We start from the raw sequence: 14,296 nt of genomic DNA on the forward strand, positions 1-14,296 counted from the left end.
TAGGGACTGAGGAAAGCTTTTGTCCCTTGAATGGTATTTGAAGAGACCAGTGAGGCCTGGACTCTCCATAGTCCCCTGGCTACCCTTACTGATCTCTTGACACCGGCAGCTCCAGTACCACATAAACTTTTCAGAACCCTAGAACTGCTGCCTTTCACAAAGCCACAGACTGACCATCCCTGTGCTATATTTAACCCAAAGTAAAGTCTGTTCTAAAGTCCTACTGTGGTGGCCAATTCCAAACCTTCTGTGAACAGATACAACATTAAGAGGGCCTAAGCACTCGATGCAGGTGGGCTATGGGTGGGGTGGAGAGTGTGAGCAGGTGGGGACTGTGAGGTGCCTGTGTGAACTTGGAAAGGGATTGTGTTGTTTCAAAGATTGAGCCTGTCATGGTCAGAGTGGTGCTCTGATGGTGTGGGGCTGGGAGTAGCTGCTGGAAGTGTAGAAAAACCTTGTTGTTCTCCACCTCGCTCTCTAGCTCTGTGCTCATCTTTTTTCATTCAAGCCCATTTCTAGCCCATGGCCTTTCCGGCTGGCCACCACTAATAATTCAGCCACCTCCTCCTCCTGCGGGCAGGCTGAGAGGCCTCTTGGTTGCCTGGTTTAGACGCATCATCCCGGTGAGTGCCATTGCCTGAAAGAAGGACCTTAAGCAGCATTGGCTGAGGTGTGTGGAGATGGTGCTGCTTACACAGGGTGTGATGCTGTCTGCGCTCAGTAGAGTCAGAGGTAGAATAAAAAACTGGGGTTCTTGTTTCTCATGCCTCTGTCCCAATTACCACAGCGCGTTTCCTCCTGCTTTCTCAAGCAGACATAAGCTTGCCCTCCTGCACCACTTGACCACCAGATCAATGCAAATGCCATGACTTCAGCACTTGCACCCACTTTATAAGCACTGGACAGCTGCTGTAATGCTTGCAATACTCATGATGTCACTGTTGGGTTTAAGCCAGTGGTCTATTTGATGATTAGAGATTTTGTTTTTCACTGGAACAACTTCAAGGCTTTTTCATTGCTAGCTCATGTTTACTCCTTGCACCAGTGAAGTGCAGAATGTGGGGAGAAAATGGGTGAGTGAAAGAAACAGACAGCAGAGACTGACAACAGTACCTGCCTAACAAGTCCTCAGCAAAGCTAATCTCACAAAAACTCAGAAGTTTGCTGAGAATTTTTTTTCTGGATATGGTAAACCACCAAATGAGCGTTTCCAAGTGAGAAGGCTGGGGCTCTCCTTCCCTTCCACAGCATGCATAAATCATGCCTTCCCCCAACCCAGCCTCTTCTCTGGGGCTATGTGTATCCCAAGGGACAGAATGGAGCAGCTCCTAAACACAATAAACATTACTCTGTCTGGGTTAGTTTTTACATTTCTCTGTTTTATTTCTTGTTTTGCTTGAAATGACCTGTACCACAAGAATACAATTTATTTAACAGGTTTTTTCTTTTTTTTTTTTTAGGAGCAGATAATAGTTAAGTAGATACTGTTTATTTCACTGACTGTCTATAACTCCCTGCATCATTCTCACAGCCTCTGTCTCTCTGGATTCTCCACACAACCCAGCCACAAGAACAACAGAGTGGCCTTTGGCCATATGATTGATTATAGCTTGTGGATACAAAGTGGAAGCTCTTTTCTCAGCTCTGATTAGTAATAAAAGCTCAACAAGTTACATTCTAGGGTCTTTCTCAGTGACTTTCCCCTCTAATAGCTGCTTACATCTTTCTGGTGCAGCATGTTTTATTTTATATATTTGTAATAGTTAAAAAAAAAAAAAAAAAGATTATTTAGCTTACAAAGAAAAAAATAATGCCCCCTTAGCATGAGCAGTACTGCAAGGTTCTGATTGTTATGGGGGAGTTTCTTCTGGCTTCACAGTTTTGCTGCGAGGTGTAATGCCCAAGGTTCCCCAGAAACCTAATTCTGTGTGGTATTTTACCTTTTCTTTTAATTGATCCCCATGAAATTTGTTTTGCATTACAGGCCAGACACTGCTGTTCCCAGAGAAGAATATGCCCAAACCAGAAGAGCTGGTCACTTGGGAAGAATTGCCTTTTGTAGCAGCTGATGGGTACGTTGTTTCTGTTATCCGCACATGCAAATCAGGGGCTGGAGCTGCTTTTACCATAGTTGCTGGGCGTGGGCTTCATGCTTTTTCACTGTCACTGATACACTTACCTCTACCACTTTGCTTTTCTTTAAGTCATAGAGCCCATTTGTGTCCCAAGGCTCAAGATCCATCATCTTTTGCCCCATGTAGAAGGACGGCTGTATGGTGCTCTATAAGTCCTATATTACAAATGAACGGCATAAAGAGCACTGACCCAGAACCCATTTCCTAGTTCACGTCTCAGCTTCCACATCCCCAGACCTTTTTGTAAGAGACTGTGAGCATTCAAAGACCTAAGCAGTTGCTGAAGCCCCATTTCCTACTTCAAAGTGCACTGAGAGGACTACACTAAAATATTACCCTTCTCTGCAAGCCCAGCTCACCGTGTAGCCGGACATGCTCCTCAGTTGTGGCAGCGTGATAGCACTAGTGATGCACAGCAATCAGAGTAACTGGGAAGAGATGTGTGTGATTCCTGTACTGGTCTGAAGTGCCCAACAGATCTGACCTGGTTCCCAGTATATGGTACAAACCTTTTAAGGGTTAAATCTAGACAGGTGTTTCTGTCCCAGTTCCTGGAGAAAAGTTTGCATTCCTTGCTTAAAGAGATTAATATATGCTAATTACTGTCTGCTTCAGTTCCCATCCTATTTCAGAAGCAATGCAAACACTTCCAGGCATATTATCTTCAAGCAATGGGGGATATCCAGATGGGCTCCAAGGTTATGCAGCTGTAATGGGGAAAGAAGGTCCTGGAAAAAAATGCATTTGGTATCTTTATATTGTTCTGCCAAGGCAGGATTTGCCTCTGTACCACAGCCCTACTCTAAATAGCCAGCAGTCTCTGTGGGCTACAAGCTAACTCGGCATCTCTCCATAATCATGTTTTGTAGATAGTTCTCCCTCCCTGTTCTGGAAAGCAGGCCCAAATCCAAATACAACAAAGCTGGAAGAGCTTTTTTTTTTTTTTTTTTTTTTTTGGTAAGTGACGTTTCCAGCCAGGGCCCAACAGAATAAGAATTGCTTCTTAGGATCTTTTCAGCCCATTTTGGGACAGCTACCTTTACACAGCAGAGTGCAGCACATGGCAAGCTGGCTCTGTAGTGGTGGTGTGCATTTCACTTTGGTCCCTCCAAGTCACAGATGGGTACAGGGATCATGAGCGCAACCAAAAGCCTCTCATTTTCTCCCCAGCTGCCTCTGGGAGGGAGCTGCAGAGAGAAGCATGAGAATCTGTTCAAAGCACAAGGCCACTGTGTAATTGCTACTGCTGTGAACATAGAAGCAGTCCCAGCTCCCACATGCCTTCTGCCCCTTAGGTCTCTGTTGGTTTACTAATGTGCCTTAAGGAAGACTGAATTCCTTTATCAAGTGAGTACAAAATGAGTGAGAGTAGCTACAACTGTGTGTGTAGAGAAAACTCAAAGGAGATGGAACTGAACTAACTCAAGTACCAGGAGCGGGCTGGCTGTGAGAGCTGAGAGGTCAGGATCAGTTAGTGCCCCCAGTCTCTGAGCTAGCCTGGGTGTTGTTCTGCAGCACTGACAGCTCTGCTGTGACACATTCTGCTCCACTGGAGAACAAGCACCCAGTGTCTCCCTGATCACATGCCTCAACCGTGGTTTGGAAGGCTTCCTCCTGGGGGAAAGTTACTCCTCTGCCACACCACCTTTCTCCTGGGCTAGCCAGGAAGGGATGGAAGCTTGAGGGGAAGAGAGGCAGTACAGCTAGTGGTGTCTCAGATGTAGATCAGAGGCTTTTTCTCACCTCTACTGCCATGCCGCTGACCACAAAACAGACAATACATTCAGGTTTCATCAGCTCAGGCTGGCTCAAAACTAAGTGACCTAGAAAATAAAATCTCAGAGAATGCCAACAGCCAGTTTTGTCAGTCACCCACATTCCCCTCTGGCTACCGGGAATGCAGCAGTTGGCTAAGGGCAGCAGATCTAAACCAGGGCTTGGAGACAGCAGGAACCTGGTTACAGGAAAGGAGTAAATAAACATTCCCCCACTTCTTCTCCCGCCACCTCAAGGTCAAATATTTGCTTTCCCATCAGTGAAAGAACCTCTTACCAGCCCCAGGTATAATCTCTGCTAGCTCTTTTGCTGCTTTTGAGGGTAATGGGATGAGGCAGGGGAAGTCAGTAGTTGGGATATTGTGGGTTTCACGTCACCCTCTAATTTATTTCCCTAGGCTGCCACAAAAAAGCAATCTCTCAGGCTCAAGAGCTGCCTCCTCCAAAAAGCAGTGCCCTTGATTCCTAACTAGCATTTGGCAATAAGCCTAAGTCTCTGTGGAGGCAAAGAGCTATCACTTTAACGAAGTCTAGGAAAGCCCTGGTTTGGGGTGTATTTATACTTGGGCAGTAATCATGCAGACAAAGCCTTGTGTTCTCTGCCACAAGGAACAAGTGGGGAATGGCACTCAGCTGAGCTGAAGAGGCAGGTTTGATGATACACTACAGGGTGAAAAGTGTGGAAGAATTGTAGTTAGCACCACATAGGAGAGGATGCAGAGATTATCAAGTCAACCCAGCACTGAAGCATAACATGAGGCTCTCCTCCTTTTCTTGCCATCTGGGAAAGGAGACTTGCATACTCTCAGGGACATACATCCTACCTCTTCAGGGGCCTGCGGGGATTGTACATAGGAGGGACTAGCCAGGCATAATGACACACTGTACAAGGTCGCAGAATATCTTACACAGTTAGGAGCATCTTTCCCGGTAAGAAGTGGGGCCTGTATGTACAAGTGTTAGCTGTCGCTAGAGGAGCCTGGGAGGCAGCCGTTTTCATCAGGAGAGGTCCAGCAGCACTCTTCTCCAAAGGAGCATCTGCTCTATGGTTAGAGCCAGGAAGGTGACAAAAAGAAGGACCCTGGCTGCTTCCCTTTCTATCTGACCCCTCACAACACCAGCAGATAAAGTTTGTATTGATGCTATTCTTCCTCTCTTCCTGCTTCTGTCCCCACTCCCCCTCCAGCACTGGCGGAGGGAGCTGGGGAGCAGGTGGCCTGGATAGTGCTGAGAGCATCACTGCTCAGAGAGGCTGAGCCCCAGTGACCGCCTCAACAAGTGCAAGAGCATATTCTGGTATTTCCCACAGAGAAAACAAACAAAAAAAGAGAAACAGGTGACTGATTAAAAGAGTTTCCCCCCTCCTGTACACAAGATTCTGCAGTCACGCCGACAGATAGACATTAAATAATTCTTCCATAATAAATGATTGAAGATAAAAGCCGGCGGTGGCTGCTGCTGCTGTTTGGATTGCTCCGTTGTCTGCATCTTTGTTTCTAGTTTGTTCCCCGGCCACTGTTGGCTGGCGCTGGGGCTGTCAGACCTTTGCCTCTAGCATTTCTAGGAAGAGTTTATGCATGGGAACCTTGCCTTGCAGTTTGATGCTGTAGAAGTGCTGCACAGCTTTGGCGGCTGTCTGCCGCAGGAGGGGCAAGGTCAGAAGCAGCTTGCCTGCTCGCCGGGGCTCCTCGTTGCGCTGACTCAGCTCGTAGTCCTGCAGGGCTTCGTGGAGAAGGTCCTGGAGTTTCTGCACTGCATCCATGTCCTCTATGTGCATGGAGTCTGGAGGGAGGGAGAAAAGACAGCAAACAGACAAGTCAGACATGAGGAAGGAAATCCTTTATGGTCCTGAAGCTAAAGATGCTTTCTTTCCTTTTCTTTTCTGATTTTGGGGAGTTTGGTGTTTTGGTGTGGGGTTTTTTTTTTTGGGGGGGGGGGGGGCAGGTACTGGGGTGATTGTTCTTGTTTTGTTTTGTTTCTTAAGGGCAAAAAACCCCTTGCTAGCAGGTGTTGGTGCTGCTGCTGTGAAGTTCTGCATCAGCCCAACGAGTTGGCCCTAACAGTGTGGGACAGTAAGGTTTCCAGGTGTAGGTGACACACTGTGCCCTGTGTGCTGCCCGTTTTGCCAGACACCCCAAGGCTGTGCAGGGGTCAGCCGGGGCCTTTGTGACTTGCACATTGACTTGCCCTCCATGCTCCTTACGGGGAGAGTCACCCTGCAAGGGGCAGCAGCTGCTGTGCTGCCACTTGGGAGCAATCTCATTAAGAATAATTAACACTGCTATAGCGCTTCATCTGTCTAAACTGCCTAATTGCCGTGCAGCTGCTCAGGGTGTCAGCAAGACACAAAAGCCCCAGTAGGTCACAACCAGTGTGCCCAGGGGTGTTGCCAGCCCCACCTTTGTGCATATGCCCCTGTTTTCAGAGACTGGCAGCAGCTGCTCCCGGAGCTTCCTGCTTCAGTAAAGGAAACCCACACCTCCTGCAAGGCCTGTTCCCTTAGCCTGCCAGTTAGATTTCTACAAGCTACCGGAGGGGCTGGCAGGGTTTGCAAGGCTAGCACAGCTCCTTGGTGTGTCTCTGAGGCAAAGGTAGTGACCAAGTCAGGGGTTGAGCTGGGGAACCCGAGTTGAACGGGCTGCTAAACTTGTGGGTGAGTCAAGGTGACAGGGCAGCACCAAAGAGCAGAGAGGTTAGATTAGAGAAGCTAATGAGGCACAGCATCACTGAAGGTTTTTCTCCCTTTCATCTTGCTGATGCTTGCTTCTTTCTTACAATCCTCACAGAGCTGGAGACACTGTTGCCTTGTCTTCATTGAATGTTCAGAGACTTCTAATCGATACTGAACCCATTGATAAAGATTCCTGCCACAGGGCAACGAATGCAGAAGCAGCAGCAAAGGGACACTACAGCAAGACACATGCAGTTGCACTGTCTGCCACTGCAGCCAGGCTTTGCAGTATGGCAGTGCTCTGGCTCAGCCCACACACATACACACAAATGTGAGGACAGGGGCTCCTCAGTGTGACAGCAGTGAAGGGGAGGAAAGCTGGGTGAATTGCCAAAGTCTCTCTAGAAATATGTGTCATCTCTATGGAGAGCACAACACAAGTTAGAGACTGTGAATTTCATAAGACACATGTACAGTAAATGCTCTTTATGATGCATGATTTATGAAGTATTACAACAGTTGGGAAAATATTATGTCTAGCAAGAAAGCTGTTTAAGAAGCTCTTTAGAAGGAATGCCCTAATTAGAGGATATTAAAGGGTTGTATTTCCAAGAAGCCTACTGAGGAAGGATTGTTCTTCCTGCATGTGCTATTTGTATCCAAGAGACCAGGCAAAGAAGTTCAGAGAAGGGCTGGCAGGTCATCACAATGACCTGAGCTAGCCACAGAGGTTGATTCTGAAAAGTAGGGAGGGAGAATCATGTTGCCAAGTCAGTCTGTCAACTTCTCCCAACCAGGTAGCACCTCTGGAAAATTTCCATGCACCATTCAGGAGAAGTGAGTAGGATCTGTTTCCTGCCAAGTTGCAGAGGTTATTTTGGATACTGGAAGTATCAAGAGCTGGAGCTTGGAAAAAATGTCCTCCAGTCTTTCTGTTTAATGTCCTTCTGGCTAGGGGCACAAGGGGGAGAAGTAATCACAGCCCATCAGAGTCTGCAGATCCCAGCAGGTGCTAGAAGCAGTAGGCAACAAGCCATGCTTCAGGCCAAAGTGGGTGGTCTTGTTTTGGGTACTGATGCTGCTGTACAGTGGACAGAATCCCAAAACTGTGCCCTTCTGCCACCTGACTTCTGTAAGGTGATGAGACTTAACAGCACTAAATAACTAGATCAAAGCCTGCCCCCCCCCCCCTTCTTTGCTGAAAGAAGCTCAAAATTGGCAGCTGACTGCAAAAAAAATAAAATAACATTGCAGGATTAATTTCCTTGCAATCCATCAGTGAGCTGGTGTTGATGGCATTGATAAACTGTTAATTACGAAATCAATAGCTATGAATTTTTACAGCTGTCAGAGCACTGAGGTGGAGGGAGGCTGCCTGACCATGTCCCTGAGGGTCAGCTGGCCTAGAAGTCAGGCTTCATGTCAGGAGCCCTTCTCCAGCACTGCTGGCATGGGGTACAGGGCAGGTGTGAGAATGGACAAGGCTCACTGTCTCCTCACCTAACTCTTTTTTTGCAGCTTCTGGCAGGAGCAGGAAGAGCCGGCACCTCACAGGACCCATTAGTACAGAATTTGCTACACATCCCCTTGCTACATCTAGACCTTGTTCACTCCATCTCAGCACTAAAATGCATTGGGGGAAAAAAGAGGAAATAAGATTTGGTCAGTCTGGGATGTCCTTAAATGAACATGTGCTGTATGCTAACCTGGAGGGCTCTTCAATATACAGGTTGATCAATTTGTATTCCTGAGGAAAGAGGACCTAGGAATGCCTAAGAAGGGACTGCAGGTTCTGAAGGGTGGCAAATTAAGTATACAGCACCCCTACTCTGTCAAAAAATGGGTGATCATATTGTTGGGACTTGCCTGCTGCTCTGGGCATTAAGAATTAATTTCTCAGCTCTCTAAAATGCACTTACTAAAGACAGCATTCACTTGAATTATCTTTGCCAGTCCCAGCAGGTGTGTCCTTGGTGTGTTACACCGAGGACTCAGAGATCAGCCACAGCTCTGGCAAGGTCAGCCTATTGTTAGCTTCTCCTCTAGTAAAGAGTGAGTGAGCTCCCACTTCTGTTTTCATTTGTTTTAATTCCTAGAAACAAAGGGTCAATATACACAGGGCTGCATAGAAGACAGGAAAGTCCCTAGGAGCTGGGTTGTATGAGCAATTACACCCAGCAGGGATAAAGCAAATTCAGGAACTTATCTATATGGGAGGCAAGGCAGAAAGCAGGCCTAGGCAGCACAGGTGCTAATCTAAGTGCTTAGCTTTAAACCCTGTCTCTGACCCATGGGAGCTAAGGCCTGGCCCAAAGGTAGTCTGCATTCCTACCATTTTAGGAATCAGCTGTTTGCATGCAAGCACATACATGCAGGCTCTGCACGTTTACTCCATGTCACAAATACACTAAGAAAAATAACTTTTATTAAAAGAATGTGAAGGTTGAATGTGAAAGTTACAGTAGAAAAATACACTTGTCCTATTCTAGCTTTCTTCTGTGTGTATTGTGAGAGGCTTTAGTTACGTGAAAAACGAGATCCGTGCTTTACTTTCACGTGTTTCAATATGAATAACAAAACAGGATTTTTGTGGATTATGCTCTTACATAGCTGCATTAGGAGAAACCAGTGCAGTCAGAATGGCTTTTCCCATCCAGCTGAGAACATGCTTTGGCCTGTGCCTCCTGACCCTTACCTTGGTTTCTTTACTCCACAGTGCTGGAAACAGAACCGCAAAGCAGCTGATGAGTGTTGGTTGTTCTGCTCTGTCTTTGCTCAGTGTTCCTCCACTCCTGATAGAGACTGTCCCATAAGGCTTACCCTGGGCTTAGTCCTGAAAGCATAGTGAGCAACATCAGCAGAAAGTGCTTCTGTTGCACGTGAAGAACTTGACAGCACCAAGACTCAAGTCCTGCAGTGTCTCTGCTCATAGCATGGGCCAGATGAACGTCCTGGTGTGGCACTCACCCTGTCACAACCACTACCTTAGCACTTCAGCCTCTCTGAGGAGCCCTTCTCCCTGATTAATCCTGTGACCTTCCTGGTAGACAGGAGGCAGGTTCTTTAACAAGAGTTGATTACATCACCAAAAACCACTGTCCCACAATCTAGAGAGGCCAGTCTTGGCCATCTGCCCATCCTGGTTCAGTGGCAAAGTAAAGACAGCAATTAGAGCTAAAAAAGCAATATATGAGAAATTGGAAAAGGGAACTAGATAGCAATTTATATGAATCAGGAGTTATGAAGTGTAGAAAATCGATAAGGGAAGTGAAGGACATCGGAGGAAAATCCATGGCTGGAAGGGCTAAGGACAATAAAGAAGTTTTACAAATATTTAAGAAATAGAAGAAAAATGACCATTTGTAGTGGGCTCTTTTCACCTGGAGATTATTAAATTATTAATAGCAGTGCAGAGGAGACAGAAATCCTCAGTGAGTATTTCTGTCCTGTTTAGAAAAAAGCAGCATTAGGTACCTGTGTTATATGAAGATGATGAAGACTTCTTAGTCTGTTGTTTATGCAAGAAGATGTTAGACATCTGTTAGGGACAAACTTCACAGAAATCAGCAGAGCTAGATAACTTTTCTTTAAGAGTTAAAATTGCTGGCTGAGGCACATCTAGGGCAGATTAATGATCAACAAGTCTTGGTATTTTTGAGAAATTCAAGATGACTGGAAAAGTTCTAATGATGCATATATATTCCTAGGTCTTATCTGATAATTTCCATGCTAGCCTGATGTGAACCAGGGCAAAATAAAGGAAAAAACCCTGTGATGTTCAATTAAGACTTATAAGATGGTATTTAAAAGACGTGTAGATGTGGTACTTAGGGACATGGTTTAGTGGTGGACTTGGCATTGTTAGGTTAATGGTTGGACTTGATGATCTTGAAGGTCTTTTGCAACCTAAATGATTCTATGATTCTATTGCCAGTCAACACAATACTTTGGAATAGAGGTCTTGTCAAACAAACCTCATTTCATTCTCTGATGAGATTACAAGTTTGGTTGATAAAGTTAACTGCATAGATATAATAGACTTAGGCTTTTATAAGGCACTTGGTTTAGCACCACAGGACATTCTCATTAAAAAATTAGCACTACGCAATATCAATAAAGCACACTTTCAATTGATTAGTAACTGGCTAGATGACAGATCTCAAAGTAGCTAGCAGTGGTGAATCATCCCTGAAGGAGTTTTCTTGTGGAAATCCACAGGGATCGGTAAAAAACCAGACACTACTCAACATTTTTATCAATGAGCTGTAAGTAATTTCTTTCTTTTTTTCTTTTAAATTGCTGTTGCTAAGAAGTATGGATGGCAATGAGGAACAGAATGGTGTAAAATGGTGAGGATAGGGCAGTCTCACAGCATTCTGGACCACTTGGTTATACTTGAAGTAATATATCTATAGCCAAGGAATGCAACTATGGAACAGGAACTTTATCATGTCAAGGTGTCAGGTGTAAAAAGACCTGGCGTCATAGGACACAGCTCAACAAAGACTGGTATCTGGAGGCTGAACTCAGGCAAACTGACGTTAAAGATATGGTGCCTTTTTGGTGCCTTTTTTTTTTTTTTAAACTGAGAGAATGATTAATTATTAGAGTCGGCTACCACAAAAGATGTAGATTCCCCCTCTTTTAATCCCTTCAGCTTCACATGAGGTGTCTTTCTGGAAGGTGGCTTTAGCCAAACACAGATACTGGACTTATTGCTAGGCTGCAAGGGTGAATTCTGTGACCTGCATGAAGCAGCTCAGCAAGATCTGATGTGAGACAATGAGACTCAAGGGATGTAGAGGGAGCCCTCGTCACACAGTAGCTTTAGCAGTTTCCCTTTCGAAAGGGACTCCTGAGCAAATATGTGCCTGGCTTTTGTGCAACATCAGGGCAACACACAGCACCTCTTGTGTCTCCCACAGCCTGCTCCACAGACTGAGATGGAAGGCACTGGGCCGAGGGCCCTGGCCTTTCTCATCCTCTTCAAAAGAAGAAACAGAACATGCAACATCAGGCCTCTGCCAGCATGTCTTACCCTTTACCACCCAGATCCACACTGTTTCCCATTTAAAGGGGTATTCCGTGTCTGTGATCACTGAACATCTCCAGGGTGGGACCAGGCAGCCCCAACCCCACAGCTTTTTGTGGGATTTGAAATTGGGACCTGGGTTTCCCTGTTTGCTGTAAATGACCAACACTACTGAGGTGGATGCAGGCATGGTGCACCTCCCCTTTTCTGAACTCACGGCACTGGAGTCGGCTTGTTAGTGGAGAAGGGCTCCACAGGCTTTCTTTTACTGCCAGAAACCAGCAGCCAGCCCATCCCTGCCTGGTTCCACTCCCTAATACAGGGCCAGAGCACAGCTGGGGCTCTAGCAGCAGCAAGCCTCATTTCTCCCTGCTCTCCAGCTTAGGTCCTGCTCTGTGGACAGAGGAGAGCTTTGAGGATGTTGCATGACACAGGCACAGCACAGTCTTGGGCAATAGGCTCTGGTTTCCTCCCGTACCAGATAACAGCATGGGCCTTGACTCCCGGATTGTGAGGCTGGCTGGGCCAGGGCTGTACCTGAGTTGGCAAGGGCCAGAGCTTTGAGTGTGACAAACTCCTCCTTTTCCACCTTGAGTTTCTTGTAGCGGCGCACCAGTTGTAGGATGGCCAGGTAGAGCTCCAGCAGCCCTGTCAGACGAGAGTGCTCTTCATCCATGATGTAGTCCTCAGCATAGACAAGCTTGTCCTCATACGGCAGGGAGCGGTACACAATGCCCAGGATGAGGATTTCCATCCAGGCGCTCTGCAAGAGGCTCATCTGGTCCCCAAGAGAGAGGTTGGAGAACCCTGACAAGGCAAAAGACAAGCAGGGTCAAATGGGTGTGCAGCAAAGCCTCTAGGAGCCTGGGGTCCTTAGTTTCCCTGGGATTCATGCCAAGCACTCTCCCCCATTGGCCTGCTGCTTTCAAAAAAAAAAAAAAAAAAGCCTACTGAAGTGACCCTGTCTCTGTGGTAATCAGCACACATGGACCTTACCCTTGTCTTTGCTCCCATGCCCACCCACAGCCTCAAACAGGAGCTCTGACTGCATTTAGGGCAACCCAAGGTGATGATAACCTCTTTTCAATGATCTCTGCTTCTTCTATAGCAACAACTGTTTTGTACCACATTGTCCTGCTCTGTGTTGCTCTGTAGCTTTGTACTGCGGCCTACTTAGTCTGCCCCAGCTGACCAAAAAGCAGAGAAGAGCTCCAGATGGCAGAAAAGAGGGCTTCTGATGGGGTAGGAAGGAATGACACAGGCCTGAATTACAAGCATACCACAGTCTCTCATTTTGGCCAATATGAGAAAAGGTCCTGCTACAACAGAGCACCAAAATGTATTTAAAAGCTGAATACGTTTGTGAACAGAATCCTCTTCTATTCCTCTTCACTCTCTGAGCTCCACACCATCAGCTTTCTGCACCTCACAGCCAATAAACCTACCCAGTGTCAAAAATACCTTTATGGTGCCATACAAGTACCTAAATCACAGCCAAACCCGGTAGCAATGGAACCAGCACCCAGCAGTGAACCAAATCATTCTCCTCAAATACAGAAAGAGCAATCATCATCTGGAGATAGACCCTGACAGCCCCAGAATCCACTTGAGAAAGTGGATAGGCCAAAACACAGAGGGACTGTCTGTCTTGAGGGGAAAAAAATAAAGTGCATGGGAAGGAAAGCTGTGTCTGTTACGTCCTCTGTACCAGGTATCCTTGAAGGCCAGCCCATGAAAGATCCTGGGAGATGGGCACTGTGCAACAGCCATTACAGACAGGGATGCCACACACAGTTTGTTGGTCCCACATAGGCAGCTCCTGCCCAGCACTGACAGGCAGGGACTCTTCTTTTTGGTAGCTCCTTGCACCTAAAGGGTCCCAGGGCTGTGAGAGAATGGGACACCCAGGCACCCCTCAGCTGGGGGAACAATGCTCCACCAGCCTCCCCGGCAGTTTTCTCCCCAGATACTTATTAAGCCTCAGGGCTCACCAAGAGGCCTGTGAGCTCATTAGCCTCTGTGCAGAAGCCTCCCAGCCCTGCTGGCTGTGTGCTAGGCTCAGCGGGACTCCTTTATCCCACAGCCCTCCCTGCTCACAGTTCTTGGCCCTGCATCAGGACCTAGGTAGCCAGCCACCATGATGATCATTTGATTTCTCTTGTTATCAAGTTGGCAATTAACAAAAGAGCTGATGATTGCTATATTGACTGACTGTGGGTTCTCTTTTTCTATCTGCGCTATCTCAGCTGGGGAAGGGAAGGCAGAAGGGTGGGTTAGTGGTATTTATTTATCACTACGCCATGTTTTGTGTTTGTGTTGCCAGGGGAAGCAAAGGGTGATAATGGCCTGGCAGCCCTTGGACATCCAATTTCCCTTATCAGGCCACTGAATAGAAAAGAGGCCCCAGGCCACATTAATTAACAGATACCAATCAGCTGTCACGTGTTGTGTGTGCAAGGTCTGAGGGGAGCAGTGGGTGGGAGGGAAGAATCAATAAACCATTGGGGAGGAGTGCCAGAGGGAACAGCTAAAGAGGAGTCCAGGCTACTGGAGAGAAGAGCTGCAAATCTAGCTCTCTGACTGTGAGACTGATTCCCGTACAGCATAGCCTGTGCTCCACGTAGCTCTGCACCTGGTGAATCCCACCCCTTGCTCAGGCTGTGACTACTTCAGGGGTGACCCA

General features: G+C 46.8%; 1 protein-coding gene across 4 annotated transcripts in view; it reads right to left on the minus strand.

Annotated features, from left to right (window-relative positions):
- Positions 1–3,092: 3,092 nt before the first annotated feature.
- Positions 3,093–14,296, minus strand: part of ESRRB (estrogen related receptor beta) — a 132,501-nt gene continuing 121,297 nt past the window's right edge. For all 4 annotated transcript variants that reach the window (XM_049825141.1, XM_049825142.1, XM_049825140.1 and 1 more), the window contains 2 exons: positions 12,151–12,420; positions 3,093–5,692 (listed from right to left, as the gene is read on the minus strand). In XM_049825141.1, the coding sequence (XP_049681098.1) occupies positions 5,448–5,692; positions 12,151–12,420 (515 nt within the window). In that variant the 3' untranslated portion in view covers positions 3,093–5,447. The remainder of the gene's footprint in view (positions 5,693–12,150; positions 12,421–14,296) is intronic.

Source organism: Accipiter gentilis, chromosome 22 (genome assembly GCF_929443795.1).
Source record: "Accipiter gentilis chromosome 22, bAccGen1.1, whole genome shotgun sequence".
Classification (NCBI taxonomy): Eukaryota; Metazoa; Chordata; class Aves; order Accipitriformes; family Accipitridae; genus Astur; species Astur gentilis.